The 27,755-nt window shown below is 37.6% G+C and overlaps 3 protein-coding genes across 4 annotated transcripts in view; 2 read left to right on the top strand and 1 right to left on the bottom strand.

The window, feature by feature from the left end:
• The window catches only part of LOC113226532, a 46,811-nt gene extending 40,264 nt beyond the window's left edge, over positions 1-6,547 (top strand). For both annotated transcript variants that reach the window (XM_026459183.1, XM_026459184.1), the window contains exons 3-7: positions 1,518-1,979; positions 4,314-4,476; positions 4,839-4,982; positions 5,509-5,710; positions 5,827-6,547. In XM_026459183.1, the coding sequence (XP_026314968.1) occupies positions 1,518-1,979; positions 4,314-4,476; positions 4,839-4,982; positions 5,509-5,710; positions 5,827-6,093 (1,238 nt within the window). In that variant the 3' untranslated portion in view covers positions 6,094-6,547. The remainder of the gene's footprint in view (positions 1-1,517; positions 1,980-4,313; positions 4,477-4,838; positions 4,983-5,508; positions 5,711-5,826) is intronic.
• Positions 6,548-9,856: 3,309 nt separating this feature from the next.
• LOC113226667 (putative transferase CAF17 homolog, mitochondrial) lies at positions 9,857-11,098 on the top strand. Its single transcript, XM_026459387.1, has 2 exons — positions 9,857-10,902; positions 10,982-11,098. Exon 1 carries the CDS (start codon positions 9,857-9,859, stop codon positions 10,871-10,873), a length of 1,017 nt encoding a protein of 338 aa, XP_026315172.1. The 3' UTR covers positions 10,874-10,902; positions 10,982-11,098.
• A 3,932-nt stretch (positions 11,099-15,030) lies between these two features.
• Positions 15,031-27,755, bottom strand: part of LOC113226664 (ubiquitin carboxyl-terminal hydrolase puf) — a 64,243-nt gene continuing 51,518 nt past the window's right edge. The window contains exons 48-56 of the mRNA XM_026459385.1: positions 27,486-27,709; positions 26,571-26,710; positions 26,158-26,273; positions 25,551-25,800; positions 22,771-22,965; positions 22,187-22,326; positions 21,656-21,790; positions 16,336-16,540; positions 15,031-16,062 (exon numbers count right to left, since the gene is read on the bottom strand). Of these exons, the coding sequence (XP_026315170.1) occupies positions 15,830-16,062; positions 16,336-16,540; positions 21,656-21,790; positions 22,187-22,326; positions 22,771-22,965; positions 25,551-25,800; positions 26,158-26,273; positions 26,571-26,710; positions 27,486-27,709 (1,638 nt within the window). The 3' untranslated portion in view covers positions 15,031-15,829. The remainder of the gene's footprint in view (positions 16,063-16,335; positions 16,541-21,655; positions 21,791-22,186; positions 22,327-22,770; positions 22,966-25,550; positions 25,801-26,157; positions 26,274-26,570; positions 26,711-27,485; positions 27,710-27,755) is intronic.

Here is a 27,755-nt window from a genome sequence, read left to right as displayed (position 1 = left end):
TGTGCCAGGTTCAAAACAGCATAAAAACTTTTTGCTCGACCAAATATAAAATTTTAGCTAGGACCAAACGAAACTGAAAATACAAGGTGGGCCAATAGATGTGTCCAGAAGTGTATATTTAACTCCGGTATACCTATAGGTATACGTTTATTCAAGAGACTGGTTCTAATCATATACATATTATACTCATATGTACATACATATTATTTGTTTCATGAACAGTTCGTTAGGATATATTTTTTTATCGTCCTACTTTTTATGACTGATTTCCCTTTATAATCCACGGTTATATTTAAACTTTTAATGCAGATATATACCTAATACTGGTTCAAATGTTTAATCAAGAGTGGAATTTCATTCAGTATCCAATTTTACTCAAGTAGTAGTATAAGGTTTGCATATACAATGCCGCCATTGTATATATATATATATATATATATATATATATATAGTTTCGTTTCTAACAAAAACTTTTCATTTGAATTGGTGTGGTAAAAGATTTTTTGCAATTTCTGCCATTTCGAGTACTCTTACCTCAGTTGGTGTCATAGAGTCTATTGATCCTTACCAGTGACGGGATCGAATGGCATAAAAAAAAGTTTTGTAAAATTTGCCTTTTATCTGGCTGACTGTACCATTTTTTCAAAATCTGTGAATGCCAATCAAAATATCTCTAAAATTCATGGATAGTCTTCTAGAACCGTTTTCCTGTAACTACAACGATTAAGGTAGCTGGCCGTTGCTGCCCCGTCTCAAATTTACCACTGTATATATAGGTATATATACATATATACAGTGGTGGTCGCTTATCGTATATATTCATTTTTGCATTCTAAACATTACAATGACTATACAGAATAAGCGAATTTTATCTACAACAGGCAGCCCTATTTCTAAGTAGGGATTTCTTCCAGGCAACTTTAGGATAGAAATGTAGGAGTTGCAAATGGGGTATTCATAGATAGTTGATAAATCGGATTCGTCTTAATACCTAGTTGCTTTGATAATTACTTTTAACCTTCGAAGGTCACATGTACATCGAAATGTACAGTTAAGTAATTTTGACCCACACAATATTATTCCTATGATCACATAATCACCCAAAGTACATTATAAAAGAATATATCGAATTTAGCGCAATAGTTTATTGTATATGACCAAAGGGTGTCTTAAAATTACGTTTATCAAAAACATGTAAATATATTTTGTGCAAATTAATAACATTTGCCGTTTAGTGCGTTACCCATTGTAGTTTGTTGATTCTAAATAGATTAAGGAGTAACTAAGTATATTTTTCCCTCAGTTGCTTTTGAACAGTAGCTTGGTCGTACATACTAACACCTAGTTGACTCAGTGGAGTCAGTATTTACCCGAATGTACCGGGCAGCTTGGCGCTTTCAGAGGGCAAGCGGTGGCAGCCTGACAAGGTGTAAATGCCCATAAAACATGTTACTAGTTGTCACTTTAATGTGAACTGATAATGCAACAACTCAACAAACCAATTGTTTTCCTTTCAGCATGGCACGCAATAATTTACTTCTTAGCTGCCACATTGGGCATAATGAACTACACATTTCTACAAAACACCAAAGATTTGGTCGACGATAACTGCGTATTCTATCCCCGCAAGCTAGAGTTTCATTGGGTTCAACGTACAAATTATACTGATGTTGAAACAACTGATCAACTAAATTTGACTGACGTGACGGGGAATGATACAATAAAAAGTATAACCAACGCAAGTACAAAAAACGAAGATAACATAGGAAATATAAATTTAAATGACAATAAATACTCTACAGATGATAAAACTACAGATTTTAATACAAAAGCAGTAAGTAATTCTACTGAAGACGCTCAAAATGTGACCGCCAGAGACGATGAAGGTGACAAAGGTAGAGTTAGAAGAAACGCTCAAGAGTTTACGGAAAGTAGTAATGTTACAACGTTGGAAAGCAGAAACGCCACTTTTTTATACGGTAAGTCTTTAAAAGATGTTTTAGTCGACAATTCACTAAAATTAGTGGTTAAAATCGAGAAATTGTATCATCAAAAGTTTTTATTAGAAGAATATCACCCCATTTGACACGTGTTTTCACCCCTGTGATATGTCCTAAAATATTTTGTTTTCTTTAGGCCAACTAGAGCGATCACGATACGATCGTGGCACCATACAAGTATCTGTAAAGTTCATTCGCACGCGAGTCTGGACCATCAGATTACGACAGAGTTTGTCCATTTTGCCCATTGTGTGATTGACTGAAACATTCCTTAGTCTGTGTGATTTTTACTAACACCGTAGAATTTTAGGCAAAATTCTAACACACGAAATTAGCTTGACACTGACACATAATATCTGAACAAAGATTTGGACACAATTTTTACCAAATTTATCAAAAATCATGAAATTATGATCCAAAGACGAGAAAACCAATTGGTTGTCTCGTCTTTGTTGTGATCTTATAGGCTCGTAAACAAAAGAAATTAAAAACGCAGACTTCCGGGAGTAACCTTTTTATTAGCACCAGGGAGATCGTTCGAACATTACGAAATATTTACATATCGCTGCTTTTCAAGAGTAGTGGCCTAACCCAAAATAGTTCCTTTTTTGACTTATTACTGAGATTAATTCAGAAAATACTAAATTTTATTATGAATGGGACACCAAGCTTTTCATTTGTTAAAATAATCACATGACAACGTTGCGGTGGTCTACTATATGTCAATTTTGCGCGGTAGACACGTCTCAGTTTTTGTAAACTATGTTCCTGATAAATTCCGTGCTTTTGTGATAGGCCACTATTTTAGAAAACCATCGATACAATAAACAACTTCCAGGCACGTACTTATCCAAACGTAGATCCGTGTTGTGAAAGCTCTGTATAATCATGCCGCCAACATAATAGGTTGGGGAAAAAGTTCTTTCGTATTTCATTGGTGTAAAGTTGTATTAAAATCTCTTTGGCTGCACAGTATGTATTTGGCTGTTTTTGATACCATCAGAAGGATTACATATAAAAAAATAAAATTAAAAAAATAAAACCCGAATCCCGCCATTTTTCTTTTGTTTTTCTGCCTGCCATGATGAGTGAATTTAAAGAAAAAATTCGATACATTCTGAAGTCAATGATTCTGAAGTTTTATTTCATGAAAGGGAAAAATGCGACACAAGCCGCGAAAAAAATTTGTGACGTTTATGGACTTAACGCAGTGTCAGTAAGAGTAGCACAAAATTGGTTCAAGCGTTTTCAGTCCGGGAACTTTGATGTCAAAGATGAAGCTCGTTCTGGCCGCCCTGTCACGGATAAAGTTGATGCCATTTTTGAAAAAGTGGAGCAAGATCGACATATTAGTAGTTACAACCTTGCTGAAGAGCTAAATGTTGACCATAAAACGGTTTTAGCCCATTTGAAAAAGTCTGGGTATACAAAAAAGCTCGATGTTTGGGTACCGCACGAACTGACTGAAAGAAACCTAATAAATCGAATACACATTTGCGATTCTCTACTAAAGCGTAATGAAATAGAGCCGTTCCTAAAAAGATTGATCACTGGTGATGAAAAGTGGATTACCTATGACAAGAACGTGCGAAAAAGATCATGGTCAAAGGTTGGTCAAGCTCCACAGACCGTAGCAAAACCCGGATTAACTCGCAATAAGGTAATGCTTTGTGTCTGGTGGGATTGGAAGGGTATAGTTCATTATGAGCTTTTACCGCCAGGCAAAACTATCGATTCCAATCTCTACTGCCAACAGCTTATGAGACTCGAGCAAGAAATACAGAAAAAACGGCCGGAATTGATCAACAGAAAGGGTGTGGTTTTTCATCACGATAACGCCAAACCACACACATCTTTAGCCACTCAGCAAAAATTGAGAGAGCTTGGTTGGGAAGTGTTAATGCATCCGCCATATAGTCCTGACCTTGCACCCTCAGATTTCCACCTGTTTCGGTCTCTTCAGAATTCTTTGGGTAGTACTAAGTTAACATCACGAGAGGACTGTCAAAACTACTTGTCCCAGTTTTTTGACCAGAAACCCCAAAATTTCTACAGCAATGGGATAATGTCACTACCTACAAAATGGCGACAAGTTGTCGAACAAAATGGCACATATATATTATAACTAAATGTAAATAAATAATTTTATAAAATGTATTGAATTTCTATATAAAATACGAAAAGACTTTTTCCCCAACCTAATATAAGATCATTGCATGCCGAATATAATTGCACGCGTCCAAATTGTTACTGCGACCAATAGATATGCAATGAAAAAACATGCATCCTCAATTATTTCATTCCATTTCACAGGAAATACAACCCATAGACGAGTGTTAGACACAACTCGCACTTTATTTGCTAAGGATAGCGAATGCCAATTTGCTGAGTACATGCCTCTACTGGCCACGGTGTTCGCTTTTGTATGGGCTACGCTCTTCATCGTATGCCCTGGAGGCGGCCGTAGTAGAAGCGGGTAAGCATTACTGGCATTACTTAAAATGTATAAAGTATATTTTTATGAGGACATTTGGCTATTAGGTCAACTATATTAACTAACCTACCTACTTTAACAACCTTATCCACCATTGGAATTTTTGCAAAGACATGTGTACGCTAACGCTTCTATTTGTTACAAAAAGGGTCACAACCCTTCGTCTTATCCTCCGTATCGTATGATATGACTCTTGTAATGTATTTTTAATGTACCTGTGTCGTCTGTGTATTTGTACCTACAAAGAAAAGCATTACAACAGTCGTAAAGTAGAAAAAAATAAGTTACTAATTATGCTAATTACGTATGACGTGTACCTATAAGAATTATTCACATTTTTTTAGATTGCAGCAGCCTTGGCGAATTCTGGTTCCAGCACTGGTGTTTTCTGTCGTGATGGTTGGTCTGACCGGTCATAGCTTCGTCAAGACCAACGGGGGCCTGCAAGCCTTTTGTACAGCCTTCTATAACAACACTAATGCAACAACGTAGGTACAAATTAAGATCGTAAAACGAATAAATATTTTTTACTACATTTGAGTATGCCAGTGTCAAAATGCTTGCAGTAGGTAGGTATGCTGATTACTTATTTTTAGCAAATCCATGTGTGTACTTTTAGTATTTTGTTAATATGGTAGGTGGGAGATACCTAAAATAAACAATCTGTCAAAATTCTTTGTTAAATTGTACCTTACCTCCTTTTCTTAGCTTCTAGCATTGAGTACTTTGGTTATGTACCTACTCAATAACTTCAAGCGACAGTACACTGATTTAAACCTTCACGATTTTTACACATTATTCGATTTTAAAAATCGGGACTTAATCGTGTATAAACATATATTTTACCTCGACGTTTCGGATATGTTGCAACGACCATAGTCTCGAAGGGACTGCCCTTTGAGAGATATCTCAAATACCTACGATTTTTTAAATCAAATAATTCAAGCGACAGCTCGTTTAGCTCAGCTGTGACTGGACCTAGTTAATAAATACTACAACATTCAATGTCACCAGTTGCTCATCAGTCGATCAACTGATTGAAGACGCGTGGAACACAACGTGGGGAATGGGAGGACGCATATCGGCCACGAGGGCCGCCTCGGCCGGAGTCTGGGCGCTGTGGGCCGTGGCTGCGGCGGTGCTGCTGGCACGCTGTCTCGCTGCGCCCGATTTTGCTGTCAGGAAAACTGGAGTATTCCTTGTGGATCCAAAACAGGTTTGCAAACAGATTTACTTATATGTATATTACTTATGCAATCACTCACTTAAGCTTTCAGTACCATGAAATGAAAGTAAGTTAACATCTTGTAATAACAATAAATTTACAAACAGAAAATCATACCCCATCTTCGAAAATCACCTCGACACTCGCAACGGTCCACAAACAGTTCACCCAACAAGAGAGACGTAGCCTCGGTGAAGTCTGAGCCCACGATTACCACTGAGTTGGTGACTGCTTCTATCGAACACGAGCCAAAGTCTGAACCCACCTCATTGTACGTTTCACCTATAAAATTGGAAACTTCGCCGAATAAAAAAGATAGAGAAGAGGCTATTGAAATGACTTATAGCCCGAGAGAACTGGACGAACATCGCTGAAAGCTGAAGACTCGTGTGGCTAGAATGGAAAATGAACTATGTTGTATTTAGGTACATGTTGCTTAAGTGAGCACGACTTACACCCTACAGTATAGGTACATATTATCACTTTTCGACAAAATCCTGTGCGAACGACGAAAGTTTTCGAATTTTTTCAATATAGAATTGTATACCTCTCGCTAGCGCCCGCTGTGGCAGTAGCCTAAAATTGGACTCACGTAGATGTCTATGAAATTAAAAATTCCCTTTTTAGCTCACAACATTACAATCATTGTTATCATGATAAAGAAAACATATAAGTCAACGTATATTGCATTTCTGAACAATTTGTAATAAAAATACACAATTTTATTATTATAGGTTTTTATTGACGTTACACATTAATTTTAATATTAAAACTAGATACTTATTAAGTTTATACCTACTTATTAAGTTTTAATAAAGTTAACAATTCTACCAATTTGACGTTTTTTTTTTCATATAAAATAATAACTATATTTATAATATTATTATTAAATTTGGTCCGTAAGGACAGCGTGTTCGTTGAAGGATTTTACAGTAGATAAAATAAAAATATTTAAAATGTAAGATTAGATGTTTGTTATGATATTATCTAAATAGAATAAAATTCTATTTATCTTATTAATATTTGGTACTGTAAGCTTGGACGTAGCTCATGTTGCGTAACGAGAGGTATTTTTATAAATATGAACTGGGATAATCTTCACAACTTGGTATTTATTGTATTTTTTACATATTTTCTTATTGAGGTTACATCTCGAACTATCAAGACGTTCTATTCTTTCTAATCTCCTATTTCAAAACAAATTCTAAATACAAAACTATATTCACTCAGCCAGTAATTCTACTTAGAGTAGAGCCTAGACTACAGTACGCTGTTGTATCTTTTCTGTGTTGTTCGGCCAACGGTGGCGGTCAGTGGGCCGCAGTACTCCAGACCCGTGTAGGTGTACGGGCGCTGATGATGCGCCAGTCGACAGCGTGGGTGGTCTCCGGTCGTTGGGACTGTTGGCGTAGCTCTTTGATGCGGCACTGAAGACATCAGTGTATTGTCATTTTCGTGACAGGGCGTAATCGTAAAATGCAGTAATGTTGCTTGCACTCGTTTACTGTCGCTTCGACTCCACTGTGATTAAGTTGTCTGTGTACGTAATCTATGTACAACTTTACAGCTAGTTATTCCCGTCTAGTACTGCAGCTCGATTCTGTGAGTCGGTGATATCCGCTGCGGCGTTGATTCGTGTCTTTAGTATTATAATTCCGTTGACAAGTTCGACCGCCAGGGAGCGCAGTCGACTGTGCGTAGACGGAGGCTTGTTATTTCGTAAGTCGGGTAGCACTTCGTAGACGGCTTCATGCAGGCTAGCACACATTCTAGTGTTCTCGCTCGCGGTTTCGGCGCGTCGTGTCTTCGGCTTTTTGACCACACTGGATCGTTCTGTTTGTTCATCAGCGTGCGTTTGTAGCGTGCCTTAGCTCGGCGGGGACGGAATAGGTCCATGTGTTGTAAGACTCTGCTCAGGCGGAGGTCCATGAGTTATTAGGAGTGAGTAGGTGCCAGTTGTCTTGACCGATTAGCACCGTCTGTTGCGCTGATTTGTACTTTAATTGTTCTTCTATGCCACGGAGATGCTCGCAGGCTCGGAGATCATCTTTTCTTATCGTCTGTGGTGACAAGCAAAGTTCCTCTATGGTACGGATGCGAATGGTGTACTGTCGATTCGCGCCGCGTATGTTGAGTGCTACCCGGCGAGACTTGGATGCGTCGAAGTTCTCGTGCGTGATAGCTTCTATTTGTAAAAGTTCTATGGGGCCTTCCAGGCCCGCCTCCTGGGCCACGTCCTCCCGAATGAGTATCACCGTCGAGCCGTCGTCAAGTAGTGCGTAAGTATGTACTACTCCCGCCGGTCCCAATATGTCGAAGGGTAGGATCTTCAAGTAGGCTCGTGACTGTCTGGGTGCCCATGTTGATGAGACTGTTTCAGTAGTCGCCTCTTCAGACTTCTTGTGGTGAAGTAGTTTGTGGTGAGAATACTCGCAGCCGTCTTGTCCGCAGTTGACGCGTTTGCAGAAATGTGTCTTGCTTCGGTAACGTAGACAGCGGAAACATAGCCGCAGGTTCTTGGCTGTGTTCCATCTGGTGTTGACGTTGCTGTCTATGAACTTCTGACATTTGTTGATGTTGTGTTCGACGGCTCCGCAGCAGGCGCATTTGTTGACTGGCTTCTATGTTGCTGTGAAGGCCCTTTGTGTCTTCTTCACGTTGAGCGGCGGCAGAATGTCGACGTTCTCCAGGGGGGCGTAGGAAGCGCAGTAGTCTGTTTCGCGCTGGAGGAAGATCGCTAGCATCATCAGTTCTGGTGTGCCGTCGCGTTGTGTGGTGAGGTAGTCGAACCATCTGTAGCGTAGTGACGGTGTGAGTTTCTCTAGCATCGTCTTCGTTGTCTCGGGGCTGAAGAGGCATTGGGCGCGGTTGAGCACCTTGAGTGTAGCTGTTGCGTTGGCTGCATGGCAGGCGAAGGCGCATATGTCGCGCGGTGAATCGGTGAGGCGTGGTAGTGTTCGGAGTCGTTCTAATTCGGCAAGGGCAATCGAGTCGGGTCGTCCGAAGCGTGTCTCGAGCGTTTTCATGATGTATTAAACAGTCTTTTAAGCGGCGGGAGTCAATATTTATGTTTTATTTTCACTTAAATCATATTATCTTCTATCACTTTGAACAATAACTTTGAATTCATAATTAGTGGAATTATCAGGATAAAGTCTTTTGTAAATTTGGTTTAAAATAAGGAATATAGTCCTAACTTTCTTCATCATTATTTCTTTCTTCGTTTTTTCTTCATAATATACTTAAAATAAAAATAATCTTTGTAAAAACTATACACGTAAAACCCGCCACAAAAAAAGTTAAAGGATCTACGGGATACAACTGTAGTCTACAGCCAGGAAAATAAATATGGTATGTATTTTTAGTACCTACCTATCACAAAATTTCCATTTATTTCGAAGAAGCGTCACACGTAACGACTTGCTACATAAAATATGAACTTTTCCCATGTGCTATTACAGCGCGCTGCGTACACAGCACGGCGAATAACATAATATGCTAACCAGATTGAGGAGAGATTATCTATTTTTTAACCTTAAAATCTTATCTCTTGTTATATCATTACGAGTATTATTATTATTATATTATTATTATCTCTTCTGCTCCTAATCAGACTGATCTACAGATTGCAGATCTTCAAAAGAATAAATTGCAATAAATTGCGAATAAATTGAAGCAGGCAATAAAATAACCTTAAGTTCTTCATCTCTCCTACTTATCGTCTCAGACCCTGATCGACTGATTGCAGATATTCCAAGACAATGAAATAAATGCGTATAAATAGAAATAGGCAATAAAATTTTCTTTTTTCTTATTATAAGTATTTAAAAACAAATTTATTAAAGACTAAGAATACGAAAAGAAAAAGTTATAAAATTTACTAAAAAAACACTACTTTAATTTTAATATACGACGAAGAAGATAAAAAAGGAGAATTTATAAAAAAAACAATTGTTAAACTACTCATGAAAACAAGGCAGTATGATCTTGGACCCTGAAAATAGTAAACGTCAAAGTCAAATTTCAAAACGTACATTTGGTTCTGTCAAACTCAGCGATCTAATTATCAATTAAAAATAAACATTATTCTGAAATGTGAATACTTTAATTCATGTGAAACATAAATAATTAAATAATATGTTCAGACAGGTAAATAGACTTTTTGCACAAACATGTATAGTGCGCGGGATATTACAACACTCGCGCAATGAGTTTTGCTCAACAGCATTAGTGCAACTACGGAGTAAAAAATTGCTGAAAGTTTCTGGTGCAGATGCATCAGATTTCCTGCAAGGGCTTATTACCAATGATATGGGGCATTTCAACGATGGTGCTAAGTGTATGTACGCTATGTTTCTTAACAACAAAGGTCGGGTGTTGTACGACAGCCTGATTTACAAATGGGATGAAAATTCATTTCTCTTAGAATGCCAAAGAAGCGTATTTGATTCATTATTAAGGCATTTAAGTCTGTACAAACTTAAACGAAATATATTGTTTGATGATGCCAGTGCGGGTTATGACGTTTGGACGCTCATATCAACAGTTAACACACCACTGCCAGAGATTACATTTGACCCTAAAAGTCACATAAACCTCTTTGCAGACCCCAGACTAAAAGAGCTAGGTTGTAGACTCATAACTATAAATTCACTAGATGCGGCAACTTTAACAGAGTTATTTGGGAAAAATGTTATACTCAAGGATGAGGATGTGTACAGATATGCGAGATATAAGCTTGGAGTTGGCGAGGGTCCTGATGAATTGCCCCCTGGAGCATGCTTCCCCTTAGAAGTTAATTGTGATTATTTACATGGAGTAAGCTTTCATAAGGGCTGTTATGTTGGCCAAGAGCTGACAGCACGGATTCACCACACAGGAGTAGTAAGAAAAAGATTGATGCCACTCAGATTCATAGAACAAATTGGTGTTCTTGAAAATATAGATAAAGAAGAAGCTATAGTACCGGCAAGAAATTCTAAGGGTAAAATAGGAGTGTTAAGGGGATTTGTACAAGATTTTGGTATAGGTTTACTTAGAATCAAAGATGCTATTGAAGCAGGCACTGTTAAAATGAGTAATTATACAGCTGAAGTTATTAAACCATCATGGTGGCCAGTAGAGGCTCCAAAAGAGAAAATTAATGTCACTTAATATGAATAAACATTGTTGGTTTTTTACATGTATGTATTTTAGGAAGGTTCTTTTAGATATATGAGCCTTATAAATTGTAAATTTAATTTTGTTCACTCATTGTTCCAGAAAAATGGAAGATACTAAAAAAGATGAACCTGTGCACATTGTCTATGACTTCCATTGCTCTGCTTGTGGTATTTATGAGAAGGCACATTATAAAGGAATTAGTCCTCCATTCTCAAGAAATGTGGAGCTCAAATACCCCAGTTATGTAATGAAAGACCCTTTCAGTCCACCTGGAAAAGGAGAAATATTGGTGCTTGGTGCAGATTGTAGTTTATGTCATAAAACTGTATGCATAAACAAAGAGTGTAGTCTGTTCTTCCATAAAAGTTATTGTTTAAATTGTGCACATAAAAATATTGATCAATTTCCAGCTGAAATTAAAGTCAGACTTTTACAAAAACTAAAGTAGGAGTAACTTATCTGTATTAAAATGTGTAATAAAAATTGTCTTCACTTATAACATTTTAAAAAGTTCTTGTTTGGGTTTAAATAAAAAGTTGAAGTTTATAAAATACTGTTTACTTTGGCTTTCCAGTCCGATTTACAGTATTTTAAATTAAATTTCACAAATTAAAAATTCAATAACACAGTTAAATTTGACTGAAACTCCAGTTCCAGTAACATAGAGGGATGTATAATACATGAACATTTATATTTATTTTACAAGCACATAACGAAATGGGATATACTGATATAGCATTTGCAGAACACTTACAGTTACTCCACATTCCACTGGAAATGTAAATATAGTCTTAAAATTAATAAAAGATAAATTACAGCATAGTTATAATTAAGGTATATATTAATAAGCTCTAAATGAGGACAAAATTAAATATACATTTTGTCTCCAACACAGTCACTCGAATCAGATTGATAGCACCACTTTACATAACCTTAGAGAACCCTTTAGTGACTGTCCACAACATTCATAAACACATCATAGGCCTTTTACATAACTTCATATACAATTTGCAAAACATAAAAAGAGCTGAAAATTGAATGATAAACAGTTAACAACCCTTTTCATTGCTCCATACAGTTCTACTGCAAATCAGGTTTTGTACAGTTAAGAGCACATCAAGCTTGACACTTAGGACTGTTCTTATCGCAAGTGGTGTATAACTGAATTTAAATCTTAAGTATCAAGGCAGACATGGTCTTCACCCCTTACAAGGACTGTTAGTCAGATATACAACAATGAATCATACAAAATATTGAAAAATTACCATAATATTAAACAATCTGCACTTCGATAGACATTATTGCTTCTTATACAAAGTTGACACATACATTTATAATTCATATCTCATAGCTACAAAAACAAAAAAAATATGTATATCTCGTGGAACAAAATTTACGCACATGTAACTTTCAAAGCAGTACGAATTTTATTTTATGCCACGCATTCTCTTAGTAAGTTTCTGTTTCGCGAGATATACAACGACATGGACAAGTACATTCATAAAATGGTTCCTACTTTATCATTGCACAACGCACTAACTGGTTGCCTACATTTATAAAAAGACATTACAGCATATTATTTTTCATTCTAGTTTTCCAAAACTTTTGAAGGGTTGTAGTTTTTTGTTTCACTGTTATTCACGAGTGTAATCACCAGATAAAATTTTATTCAATAATAAATTAGGGCCTACATAATATGAAAATCGGAACCTATGTGAACGACATGCAACGTTTACCTCCCTTATTTATAATTTCATTAATTTGTGATGCATGAAATAGTGAAGTCACATCTATAAAGATATAAAATGGACATGTTTCTTCTATAAACGGGGCATACATTTTATATACATCGATTATATTTAACACCAACTAGCTTGCGAGAATTACTTATGCATATTGGGCAGTGTGTCGACAAGGAGCATTATTTAGTTTATTAAAACAACTCACTTACAGATGTTAATTTCTTACTGTTGCTTGTCAACTTTGGTATCTTTTAGTAAAGTTTTTTCAGTAAACTTATGACATATTACCTTAACTCTGAGTATAGTATATGATAAGATTTGCCCTTAAAATCAACAAGAGAAGCCAATAAATGCAAAGCTTTCTTTAACATCAAAACAAAAATTGGAGAATGTACTTGATTTGTACTGCAAGTACTCAGGTTTTTCTATCCTTTTTATTCAGTTAAATATGCAAGCACACTCTCCCATAAGTTGTTAAGCAGGTACATGTAAAATATATGATTCGTAGAAGGTTCTTATAAATGACAAACTAAATATTTTACATGGCTACTGGCCTAATTAAAACGCTCGCAAAGCAAAGTACAAAGCCTTGGACGGGACTTTTTTAACTTACGCTTTTTAATTAATTTTTGATATATTATTCATCATTGAGAATAAAGATTAGGTTAAATATCGACATATCTAAATAATGTTTCAAGTTTCCAAAAATTGCAAGTCTATCATACGGAAATTCAATCGTTCATTTTTTAAATTCTGAAATATAATTATTTGGTTTATTAACAATCATACTATTTCTTCTTCTTTTAAATGTTATGGCTCCATCGAAATAATCAATGATTTTGCCAATGTCAAGTAAAAATAACTATGTACGGTAGTTTAACATTATTATAAAAATTATACAAAAAATGGCGATTTCGCCAATGTCCTGTGAGAATATTTTTATTGACTTGAATCATACTATTTGAAATGTAAGATTCAAAATATTTGACGTGGTAAAGTTTTGATATATTGACATTTGAAATTTAGAACAAACCCACTGAGAACACCAAATTGGGACCATTATTGTCTTTACAAAATTATATAAAACTTGAAACAAGCTTACAAATTCAAGTATATTGAATGCATACATTCACGACACGGTGTTAGACAAGTGTTGTATTAAAACACTATAATTGTTAAGCATATTGTGATGATTGTGGTTTTTGGAATGTTCAATTTGGCAGCTTATACATTTCATGAGAGGGATGTAGATAAAGAAAGACAAGTACAGTCATCGCTGTTCTTTCATCATTGAATCTTTAGTAATGAGAGCATTGACTTACAAATAAATGGACGACGGGTCTAATACAAAAACTACGAAAAAAATGTCCCAAGTCAACGAAATCGTAAACGTAGTGACATGTAAAGGAATATGAAAAAGCTAAAACGTTGAATTTTAATTGTAATGTCATCAAAGTACTGTCTAATTTTGCTTGCTTCGCTGTCAGTCGAACAAACGAAGACTAAAGCGTGAATGACGCTCTGTATACGATTTTAACGCCCTATAAGTTCGGACACTTTTTAGCCCGGACCCGACGTCCATATAATTGTAAGTCAATGAATGAAGGCTACTTCTGAAACTTCGACTCAAGACGGTTAAATGTCACAAGGTAATAGAGAAATGTCATATTGTTACACAATCATACAAATAACATCAGTTTTAATAATGAATTAATCATTGTATATACAATTCAATAAAAAAGAAATTAGTTCAAATAAAAGATAGGGGGTATATGGGGTGACATGACTTTGCGACATAAGTAATTGTTAATGCAATTGTGAAATGATCATTCTTTTATATTTATTTTTTAAATTGAAATTGATGTCACTGTCAAGAAACCAACTAAACAGGTAGCCAATCGGTGCTACCTGAATACCGAAGAAGAGTAATAAAAAACGTCTAGTACTCTTTTGACAGAAAAAAAATTGCTCCCATTGCTTTAGATAGCTTAAATCAGCGAGTGAATTAGAAATTATGCATATGATCAATATTAACTTCAAGGAATATACACGTGTTAATATAGGTCAAGACCAACAACATTTTCATATACCATTTCTATGGAATTAGAAGAAAAAAAATCTAGTTATATGGAAATCAGTTCAAACACTGCCTAAACAGAATGAAATCTTTTCAAAATTCGCCCGAATAGTTAGAAACCCTCAATACTTAAAAAACATCTTTCTTTTATAGCAGAAACCACAATGAGATCGCAGCGGGGTCCATAAAGAGGTTCCATTAAAAAAATAAATGTCAGTTTGGCATTGTAACTTTTTACACATCGCACTGGACAACTAACATAGTATTATCTCAAAAATTGCGTTATATTATATTTTACCTCAAAATTGCGTTATATTAATAATTTATCTGCAAAATTTCTGCTGTAATGACGTGTCATTCACATACGATTTAATTTCAAAGTGACAGGACAACACTGTCGCTTTGAAACTAAATAGGTAATATTAATATAACTTAAAGCCGTTTTGAGATGATACTATGATAATACTATTAGTTGTCATGTGCGACATATTATTTTAAGACACAAATGTGATTTATTTTATTATGTAATTACACGATAACCTCCGTGATCGAGGAAATTAGTATTCCAAATGAACAAATACGAGACCCCAGAGTGATTTTTTAATTCCACAAAAAACTGCTTTGGGAGTTAGTGTTTTTTATTACACCACTGACATTCTCCATATATTGTTGTTGTTGACCTTAGCTTTACAAAATACCATTTTCACTTCATCTAATTAGTATTATTCCTTTTTTAAATTTTTAGGTATCTCCTAGAAACAAAAAAGAGAAAGTTTATTTGTGGAGAATAAATATCAATTAGACAATGGATTCTGCTTCAAATCGGTCCTCTAGAGCAATACTAATACAATGCACCTGGTATGTCAACGCAATTTAGGCTTATTCTCTTGTTAAATATTATTGTGATCTGCAAATTCCCTTAGTTAGTATACAGAAAATCTTGTTTGAATATGAAACTCCCCGATTTAAAAGCTAAGTGAATGAACTCTACTATCAAAGTGTTACAAGCTATTCAGTATAAAATATCAATACAGATCCTGCGAGCACGAAGACACACGCGATGATATCACACACAATGAGCACTAATCGTCAAAGATCGATAGCCCACAGTAAATATTGAAATATGTCCTATGAGTCTGGCGTGTGTGTATGGGCAGCTGCAGCGGCGGTCAAGTCCTGCGCCGCAGTGCTTAATAACGCACGCAATTCTGAAGGGCGTAGTGTCCGGTTTTCATCTTCCGATTGGTCAGAATGACCTAGTTCGTCGGGTTGTTCGTCCGCGGAGCTGCCTTCGGGCGTATGACATCGAGCAGCTTCGGTCGCTGGCTCGGTTGGTGTTTCGGGCTCAGACGTGTCCTCCTCTGTTGGTTAGAAACAAATTACGCACAGGAATAAAGCAACTCCTGGATATCAAATTCATAGGCATAAGAAAGGAGCTTTGTTACCTTGGACATCCCAAGTAGCACACTCAGTAGAGGTCCATACCAATTTATCTAAACTGAATCTTATGATTGTCTACATAATGATTTATTACTGAATAAGGTCAATAAATATTCAGAAGATTTACTTGCTCCTATGGTTGATTAATAACTATGTTCCTCAACATGTAATGTGACTATAAAATTATGTCTTACCCGTCCGATGCTGCAGTCGTTGCTGCAACGTCAGCGCAGCCCTCTGCATGGCCCTCGCCGCATTAGGCGACAATCGCCCTCGAGACGACAATATCAGTAATGCTCTCACAGGGCCCAATAGCGTGTTCAACGGCGCTCTAGACGCTGAGCTGCACAATTCTTCTGATAACGGGTCTAGGGCGCCAGCCGCGCCGCCACCGGCCAGCTACGAGAATAAATTATAGAATGTGATACCTAATGATCATAATCCTATAGTAACACAGTTTTCTTTGACGGTTAAGTGTCATCATTAATTAATTAAAGTAATGTAAACATAAAATAATTTCATTGTTTGCGACAATTTGGCGCATATATGTAAATAATAGGTTATTTAATAAGATTCATGTATGTATTTAGGTTAATATTTTATACAGAAATAAATTTATCTTTATCTTTATCTTTATCTTATCATGTCAATAATAGCACTTTAAAATATTTCATAAGGCTTTATAGAGTAAAATAGTTCAAAATATAGTAAGGACCATCTATTGATCACCGCGATAACAACAATCACGTAAACAACAAATGTAAATAATTAAAAGTGACCTAAATAAAAATTGGCTTTCCTTTTTGTGTTGCTGCTACCATGTGCAGATAAACCGCACACATCAACTCTTGTTTAATTTACCTGTATTTCTTTTAATTAGGCACTTCACTTCGCATCATAGCCTTCATAGTGGAAAAAAGGATTGAAGGGTTATTTATTATACTGACATGACGAGTGACAACTGTCTCGGTGTGAAGTAACATCTCACCTTGAAAAGGATGTCAAGCTTCCTGGTTGCATTTCTGGCCATGGATTCTATGCATCTGCTGAAGAACAGACTGCACTAGTTCATTCCAAGTAGCTGGCGATGGTCGGTTATCGATATGGATATATCGCAAACAGTCGGAGTCAGGTCAAAGGGACTCGATTTCGTGGAAAATAGACACGCCTGCGTTTCAGAACGTTCCATTTTATAACTTTGGCATCACCCCAATCAGAGACAACCGAAGTGTCAAATCCAAACGACTAATCATAGACTCTGGACAAGACTGGATTTCTTTTCCGCTTACCTTTGCATTGATCAAGTACCTATCTACAGGGTGACTGGTTGAACGAAATAAATATTTAAAGAGATGAATGAGTAGCTGATACCCATCCCGAATATGTAAAAATAACACGACTATGTAAAAAAAAATATTAAACATTTTTATTTAAAGAAAACACTGGCTCTAACATTTTGTATTACTCTGCGCGTGACACCGCGTTCGTCAAAACAAAATCTTCTGCGCATGTACATTAGACACCCCCGCCACTACTCGTTGAAGGCCGCTTGCGCCGGCTACCCCAATCCCGCCCGCGCGTCCCGGCGCCGTCCGCCGGGTTAGTTCGCTTACGCCCTTCTGTAAGTCAGGACGTTGTGATTTTGCGATTAAACGCACGCGCCGCCGCCGCCGCGCCGATCTTTGTTTTCCGTGATACATCGGTCTATTCAACTGTGTAATTCCGTGGAGTGCAGTGACACATAACGATGCCTTATCACTACACAAATGAGGAGTACTGGGACATGATACGGTGTTATGTTATGGCAAATGATGTAGTTAGTGGTGCTAGGGACCTGTACCGTGAAATGTTCCCTAATCGGCGAGTTCCATCCTACACTTTAATGTTTAGGACTCAATTTTCGTTTGAGGACTTTTGGGCAGTTCACTGTGCCCTCGCATGCTCAAGGGCGAGGAAGGGATCCGTATCCAGTGGACCTACAAGAAGCGATTTTTGAATACTTTGAGCATGACCCACGCCGGAGTACTCGAAATGCAGCAAGACGATTCGGAGTGTCACAATGGACAGTGTGGAAACTCTTACACAGAGACGGTCTTCACCCGTACATTGTTAAGATTGCTGTAAATTTGTAAATTTAATCAAAATTAATTATTGTAAACAGGTATGATTCCATTTTTTAAATACGCCAAAAATACCAAACCATGCTCATACCTACTAGCTTAGTTTGTGTTTTACAACTGCCTAAAATATTGTGTACTTTAAAAAATAATTTATCGTAGTTTAATTGGTATTTTTGCCTGTCCTAAGCCAAAATCAAAGTATGAAGGGAAAATGGAATTATTTTTAAAACATTTTAAGCGAGAGAGGCTTGACACGCGCTCGTAGCGCGGGGCGCGGCGCGGCTGCGGGCGGTTCATTTTCCTAACAATCAGCTGTTCGTAGAGTAGCTCAAACGAACAGAGTATTAGTATTTGTAAAATGGTACGATATTTTTTTTTATAATGTTTTGGGGCGATATTTTTACATATTCGGGATGGGTATCAGCTACTCATTCGCCACTTTAAATATTTATTTCGTTCAACCAGTCACCCTGTATAACTGTGCTGTAATCAGTATACCTGAAGGTACCTGGAATTAACATATGGTTGATATGAGGCAAAAAGACGCACGACTGACGCACTCCGAAACTCTATCGCTCAATGTAGTGTAGTAAGATCGAATCGAACGCTCACTCAAAAAATCCGAGATCCAATTGCAAAGGTCATTGGGCAGCCCATAAGAGTGAAGCTTGCCTAAGGTTTGCATGCCAGATATTGTCAAAGGCTTTAGAAATATTCCAAGACATTGCAAGTGCTACGCCTTCCTCTTCCTCGGCTCGCTCCACATGTGCAACGCATACATAAGAAGATCATCATCATCCATCAGGCACAGAGCACATGCTTCCACGACCTGAGAACAGGAGACAACTCAGGCACATATTTACGCAGGACTATTGCTGGAATTCCATTTGGTCCGCTAGCTTTATTCACGTTTAGACTCCGCTGAGTTCTGAATAGATCTTTTTGGCATGACGCAGACACCTATTCTCTGCAAAAAGATTCGCCTTCTCTTCTGCAGTATGGGTCAGCAAGCCGTCCAGCCTCAGCAGTGGTGGTAAAGAAGGACACCTTAGTTTGGGACAACTTTGGCCAGGGACCAAAAGGACTTACTACCTTCTGGAAAAAAAGCAAACTTAGCCCCTATACGGCGCACATGGTCGAACTTGGCTGGGCATAAAACTCATTTGTATGTCTTTCTTATTACATTCTTCAATTTTAGAGCATTCGGAGTTTTGGGCAGTCGAGCATACGCTGTTTTTGTACTTCAGTACAACTACAATCAACGCTAAAACATGGACGAGCTTGGGGTCTATTGGGTACATCAGAGGATGGTATGTAATACTCCACACCTAAACACAAGACTTCGACTACAGCATCAGCACAGCTCGACGAGTTCCCTGAACTAAAGCAAGCCTGTCAGCACATTGCGTCCCAATCTGCTAACCTGTTTCGCCACAACCGTCTCATACCGCCCTCTGACCGGGTGGGGAGAGGTTTCAAAAGACAATAGACAGAGCAATTAGTCGTATGACACTTAACATCTGGAATCCTGATGGCGCTACTGACAAGCTGGGAAAGGCTTAGCGTCAAAGCAAATTTTCGCGTCTGTCTCCCAGCATAATTAGGTCATTTGGTATGGGCACAAGCATTCTTTCATTCCCCAGAATAACTAGATGCGCCGCTGGGTAACTATGATGAACATTATCAGACTTCTTCCTCAGATGTTGGAACATCTTGAACAGAGAATCAGACTGAAAACGAAGATGTTTAATTGCTTATCTTTAAAATATGTATATATTTTTTACGGTATTCGTATTGCTGTTGATTTTTTATTATAATTCGAGACGTCATTGATCTCATTACATGTGAATTCTATAAAAAATAATTTACAAAACACTAACTTTTTTCATGATATATAAGTGCGCATTTGACCTCCATCTCACCTGATTGAAAGTGACGATGAGGTCGACGGTAGAGCATGTACATCTAAATAGTGCCTATTTAAAGGCTCTCGCGTTGTAAAGGCTCAAGTTATAGTGTTCAGGGGGAATAAGTCTGCAGGCAGGCAATTCCACTCCATAGCCGTTCGCCATATAAATGTAGAAGCGTAACGCTTCGAGCGAATCTTTGGAATATCCACAACATAGGGGTGGAACCCAAGCCTACACCTGGTCCCCCAGTGATGGAAAGGAGAAGGTGGAAAACCATTTGGCAAGTCGACTGCGTCGGGGGGGTGATGACTAGGCACGGTCGCAGCTAACCACCATTTGTTATATCTTTAGCACCACCTAGGGTTCAGTTGTAGGGTCTCGAGGGTAAACCTACGAAAGCGAGCAACATCAACCCCCAAACTTGATGTTTTGTAGTTTTCTGACGCTTTTAAACAATTATTATTTGGGTGACAATGGAAAAATATCCGAAAAAACCGGGTAACCGGTTAACCGAGACTTAATAACCGAAAAAACCGGTTTTCAAAATCACTCGGTTTTTGCATGCCCTAGTGACAAATACGTTGAACGGTAACACAATATTCTCCATTTCAATAACATATTAAAGACGCATTAACGTCTATATACGTCGTGAATAGTGTCGAGTGTCACCAGGGGGTCTACTGCCGATCTCTGTCCGACATCCGTCCGAAAGAATTACTGCCAAATAAGCAATACTTCACCAAATGAAAAGACGCGTGATGCGAATGAAGCTTCATACTGGACACTTGTCTTTTAATTTTGTCGAATATTACTTATTTGACAGTAATTGTTTCGGACGGAGATCGAGAGTAACCCCCCAGAATACAATTGTATACAAATCACCTGGAACAAAGTGCTGATATTTGATTGATTTCGATTGCTTGTATAATGAAGAAATAATCATATCGTCCATTGACTTACAAATAAATGGACGACGGGTCTAATACAAAAACCACGAAAAAAATGTCCCAAGTCAACCTATTTAAACGTAGTGACATGTAAAGGAATATGAAAAAGCTAAAACGTTGAATATAAATTGTGATGTCATCGCAGTACTGTCTAATTTTGCTTGCTTCGCTGTCAGTCCAAACAAACGAAGACTAAAGCGTGAATGACGCTCTGTATACGATTTTAACGCCCTATTAGTTCGGACACTTTTTAGCGCGGACCCGACGTCCATATAATTGTAAGTCAATGATTTCGTCAATCAAAAATAATAAATACAATATTATGTCTTTTAAACGACAATAACGTTCACTTTTTACATTTAAGTTTAAAAAACGATACATCTTTAAAAAAAGGCCTTTTTATTTATCTTGAAGGTGCTAAATAAATAAAAAATACTTGGTAGGTCTAAACGTTACTATTGTATATAATATGATTATAAATTTGCTACGCTGAATTATCATGTTTATGATCTGTGTGTTGGTATGATAATAGCGTACCTTTGGATAATAATGTTGCATGAATTGGAAGATGGCCGGATCCTCCAACGACTCGCGTTCGTCCAGCAATATTGCGTCCACATATTCCGTCACCACACTGCATTCCAGCAGCATTTCTTCCATCTTTGCATCAGCCTAGAACGATGACGCATTTATTGTAATATAATCCGAATACAGTCTTGCCAAAAACAAAGTAATTAATAATATAGTAAATGAATGATAACAAAGGTAAGGGGGACTGAAAAATGCTCTGAATTACTTCCAGGTAAAGATGTACGTCCTGACTTGTCCCACTTAGGCCCTGGCGTGCTCCCAGATTTCATACGGATTTAGTCAGAGCAACTAAAATTTTTATGAGCTGTGTAACTCTTTGTTAATATCAGTTGCCCTATTAGGAGTGGTAACCACAGCCCTAGGGCTAACATCATTGGTGATTTTTAGATGAACTCTACGGGCAACAGTATATTTCGATCCAAATCAATAGTGACATATGATACCTTCAATGTGTAACATTGAACAGTTATAGCATACCGGTGACTCGGCGACGTCGCGCCAGAAGGCGGCAAAGTAGTTGAACCTAAGCGGCACGGCCTCCAAAGCACACAAAGTCGACAGCAGCACCAATTGTTCGGACATGCAACGCTGCGCGCGCGCCACCCGGCAGCACGTGTCTATAAACAGGCATTGCATTACCCAATTACAATGTGAAGTGTATTCGTATATCATGCAGCTCGGTTTCTCGGATTTTCATTAAAAAAAATCAGCTTGCAGGACTGTCGTTTCTGCCCTCGTAAAACATTATTTTAGCATTCGTAAAAAGTATGTATGTAAACACTTTATTGTACAATAAAACAAATATTTAACAAAGAAATAAAACGTTATGTTACATAGGCGAGCTTACCCCCCATAAACGGATTTCTTCCAGCTAACCTTTGAATAATTGAAAATAAACTTAGCTGGTGTCGGCAGTAATATGTAGACAAAAATAAAATCATGAAATTTAATGCTACATATTAAATAATTATAAGAATAAATTTATTATATCAAAATGCACACACGAATACATAACATTAAGTAAATGATAATATAGGCGTTCGATCACACTTTAGCGTCACCTATGAACTTGTGGTAGGGCCTGTAGACAGGCGCGAGCGGCGGCCCGGGCGGGTGCCTCGGTGCGCAGCCGTGCAGGTGCGCCCGCGCCCGTGGCCTCGCCGCGCCGCGCGCCGCGCAGTGGGCCCCCGCCGCGAGGGGCACCAGTGCCGCCAGGGCCGCGCCGCCGCCGATCATCACCAACTCCCGAAGGACTCCTGTAACACGTAAATGATCAAATCAAGGACGCACCTTCTACCGGGCCATGAAGGCAACCACGGACCGGAATCATTGGACAAAGGTTGCTGTATCTCCGTGATATTAACTTACGTCTTTAATCGTTTAAAACTTACAAAAATAATTTTTCTTTAACAAATTTGAATTATCCTAATCTTGACATTTTATATATAAAGCTACAAGTTCTTATTCACTGATAGAAATAGAACGCATACTTCCCGATATGGTGGAAAAAAGATATTTATACCGTTGTACGCCGATAAATTCCAAACATTGACCTATTAACAAATGGACGTTGGTTTCGCGCTAAAAAGTGTCCGCACATATAGGGCGTTAAAATCGCACACAATTTATATATAAATTAATCGTAAATATAAATTACAAAAGCAAACAAAATAATTAAATCGCTAACTGTCCTTTTTCTACACATTGCATGCGCAAAAGATGGAAAGAGACCCAATACGTCAATTTCAAGAAGCTTATATAAACTTCTTGGTCATTTTCAATTGTTCGAACCATAAGTGATTGAAATATTTGGAACAAAGAAACTATAGAGTCGTGTTGATTTTAATCTTATTTTTAAAATGACTTTTTATTAAACGTTAGCAATATATATATATATATATATATATATATATATATATATAACTAACAAAACATTGTTGTACTCATTTTACGGCTAGGGATTACCTATCAAAAGTCAGAAAATACATTTGCCCGAAATAACGTTAGCTCGAATTTTCATAATGTCAAATGTATTTTTTTACGAATATTACAAAACAAAAGCTAATTTTGGCTTTGTGAGAAGCATCGAAAAGCATAACGGTTTTATTATAAATCGGTTTTCGGAATTACGGATATTTGAGTTTACGTTTAGTTGGAATATCGGTACATTTCTTATTTTCACGCTTATTTTCACATTTGCAGCAACATTTGTATGTATGTATCTGCCCAACTCTTTGTTATATCTTTAAGTGAATTTGTACAAAATTCGACACAATAGTATATATAAAAATTAATTATCATTTAGGAGAAAGGCTACTCCATTACTCTTGCGTTCAAGTAATTTTCAGTCGAAGCTAAATATGGTGAATTTTGTTAAGTTTCCAGTAGAAGCTGAATATGGTGTTTTTGGGCCCCTGAATTGTTGCAAGCAAAATTAGGCAGACGTTCATGACGTTACAATTCAAATTAAATGTTTTAGTTTTTTATATTTCGTTACATGTCACTACGTTTATATAGGTTAAGTTCGGACATTTTTTTCGTGGATTTTGTATTAGACCCGATGTCCATTTGTTGGTAGGTCAATAATTCCAAAGCAAAGTATCAAATATGAGAAGATCTAAATGTAGAAAATATGAAAGAGTGATCAACGGCCTGCAAAAACTATAATATATGGAGGGAATATTTGTGCACTTTTATGAGGTACACCCTGGTCAATTTCCGCTGGAAGTAAAAAACGTTCGAAATTCAAATAAATAAGATGGCCGCTATACAAATTTCAAAGTATCCTATCACGGAAACTGTTAGAGATAGGTAGGAGGTGCTCGAAGCAATGTCGTAGAGATTGATAGTGGTCAACTGCCTGGGATAAAAAAACAAGATGGCGAATTCAAAATGGCAGCCGAAGAAAAACTTGCTCTAATTCGATTGAAAATGGACATTTCGGGGTCTCTATGAGTGTTTAATAATAATTAGCGGTCACAATTTATTTTTCGCCATTTTTCTATATGGCTGCCATACAAACTTTTTTGGTGGTAGATAAAAATTTCTTCTAATTCGACTGAAAATGGAGTGGCTTCAATTACAATTTGGGGTAAAAATTTTGTTTCTGCCGTTTTTCAATATAGCCGTAATTTTTTATGTAAATGGCTATTGAAAAAACTTGCTTTGCTCGGACTGAAACTTGGCACGAAAAGATTTCTAAGATTGTTTGATAATAATTAGTGATCAAAATATATTTTTGCAATTTTTAAATATGGCCGCCATTAAGGAGCTATTTCAATTTTTTTAAAACAAAGCCATAAAGTGCCGAGGCCGGAGGTCGAGGTCCGCGGAGGGCGAAGCCCGAAGCGTCCGCACGCCATCAAATGGAGATAATATACGGAGACGTAATAGATTACGAGTACAAGATCTCACAATTGTAAAAATATAAAGCATGCTTCTCGATGTAGTGGAAATGAGATACTTATTATAGCATTGTTGTATCTCAACCTTCTCTATGTTAGATTTCATTTTCTTGGAAGCTATGCCAAAGAGAAGTATTTAGGGGGAAAAAATGCCAAACTGCTGCCAAAATTTCCTGTACTATATAGGTACTATGATTACCAAATCAACGATAACCCAGAATACTCAGACCAAAACCAACTTAGAAATGTTTGTTTCTTAAATTGGCATAAATCGGGAATCGACCTCCTCATCAAGCGCCCATAGTACTAACTGCTGTGCCACCGAAGAGCATGAGCACACCCCGTAAACTGAAACCGACCACGCGCCGCAGACCGTAAGGAGGGTAGTCTATAAATAAATACAGTAATTAGTTTGTAGAAGTACCAAGTAAACTGACCTAAAGCGTGTAGACACGTGTGCGTATGCCTCTGCAGATTCAACACCGTCAAAAGCCGCCTCGCGCACTCAGGCCAATCCTTGCACGCGAGTAGCAACGCCCTTGCTTCCTTCGCATCTCTGCGAGTTCGCAGAGTCCGCAATAAAGCTCGCGCCCATCGTAATGCCGCTGTTAATTCCGCGCGGACTGTGCTTGCGCCTGCGCCACCGCCACCGCCTTCAACGTACACAGCGTGAAGACTGTGCAAAGCCTAAAAATATTTAGAATAAAATTAGTAAGAATATAACAGTTATAATAGTTTGTTTTCTAATATCAAAAAAGTAGTTTCTACTCGTAAACGGCAAAGGTATTAAAACAATAATATGCTATGGTACCCTTAAAAAGATGTACCCTGTAGTGGTTTCTTAGGACTCTTATATGCTAACTTGGGAGGATAATAAACAGTTAAAATTTGTTTTTTAAAGAAGGATTCGTTACAAAGAGTAAATAAAATGGATGGCAGATGTGGGCTCCTAAAGGTCCAGGGAAGAGAAGAAAAATTGGAGAAAATGCCTAGCTCTGTCAATGATCTTAAATAGAAAATTAAAACAAAAACCTTTTGACTCACCTCAAAGGTCATTTGTAGTCCTCCATTATATACAACATACAACCTATCGTCCTCGTTCTCGACTAGCGTACAAAATGCAGATATCAGCGTCGTCCAACAGGTCCTGCCGTTTAAACCTAACGGCAAACAATAACCTTGTAGAAATTATTCGCCAGATTAGTGCTTTTAATGAAATAGAATTTTTATGGTCTACTTTTTATAATAATTTAATTTCACTTTTCGAATTCGTCACATTTGTTCATGTTTGGGAATTACTTTAATCTTTCTTTATACTTCACATTGTTTTCTGCGAAAGGTATTCACGAGTGGGTAAGTAGTTTGGATTTCAAGCAACCAAGAGACAGACATAGTTGATTTTAGTGCTGAGCGCAAGTTGGCAAGATGGTTCGATTTAATGCACAGTTTATACTGACCTTGTAAATAAGCCGAAAGCGTACTCCGACGGAAGGCCGCAGCCTCTCTACCGTCGGTATTCTCGGTCGCGTTGCTGCCGGTGCCGCTGTTGCTGTTTCCGTTGCCGTTCCCACCGCGCGCCGCAAGAATACGAGCTAGTCTTTAAAAAGCACAGACGCCATGATTATGTTTGGTACATACATATCGAAGGTTTTCTAGAGTAGCGGACCATCTCAAAAATATCTAATTCATCACAAGGAGGGTTTCAATAAAACTAAGGCGTATTTGGCGCGTAAAACCGACGAATCGCACAGTACCCTTATTGTTTCCAAGTGATTATTTTAACCAATAGAAAGTTCACGATAAAATTTCTTATTCACGATAAAATTTAGCACATTCTACAACTGTGTAATAAGTAAAAAGCTATTTTGATTTTGGTCACTATTCTTGAAAAGCAGCGATAAATGTTACTGCAATGGTCAGTACCGATTTAAACTTTCGGCCGGACAAAAAAGGACGTCATCTGCATACAGCATACGAGTGAACAGTAAGTTAGTATGTAATAGAACTAGGTAAGATCATGGCATAATATCATCCATTGTGCCAGCTACAATTTGTATAGTACAGTGTATATAACGTAAACGCTTATGGCTCCAATTATGAGTGTCCTTGGCCCATGTCACGATTGAGGATCGTATTCCAGAACTCTATTCAATGATCAAGTCAGGACTTGAGTATGATTTAAGGCATTAGAAATCATAGAAGTCCTTGCCATTAGGGTCGCATTTCTAGTGCTTGAAATCATACACAAGTCCTGACTTGAGCATTGAGTAGAGTTATGGAATACGACCCTGAGTCTAAAAAAACGAATTACAAACGAAACCAAAGTCACACAAGTACGTCATCTGTAGTTTAAGTAATAACAAATTACTTACTTAAGCAGCTCATCAGCAGCGCCGGGATAGAGATGCGCATGCGGCGCGATATTGCGAAAGGCCCAGTGGATATTCTGGTGCTGGGCGAGCGAACGTGCGAACGCCGCCGATCGCCGGCACATCAGTCGCAGTAACGCGTAGTACGGAGGCAGCATGGCGCGATTATATGCTACCACCTCGCCGTCTTCGTGGTCGGCTCTGCGATCAATTTTTGTTTTTATTAGCTGTATAATAGCTCACAGTAGGCCAGCAGATCTAAGTCAAATACTC

This window comes from Hyposmocoma kahamanoa, unplaced genomic scaffold (genome assembly GCF_003589595.1).
Source record: "Hyposmocoma kahamanoa isolate Upper Pololo Valley unplaced genomic scaffold, ASM358959v1 192, whole genome shotgun sequence".
NCBI classification, from domain to species: Eukaryota; Metazoa; Arthropoda; class Insecta; order Lepidoptera; family Cosmopterigidae; genus Hyposmocoma; species Hyposmocoma kahamanoa.
The sequence above is the reverse complement of the archived record's forward strand: the minus strand, read 5'-3'. Positions and strand labels throughout refer to the sequence as shown.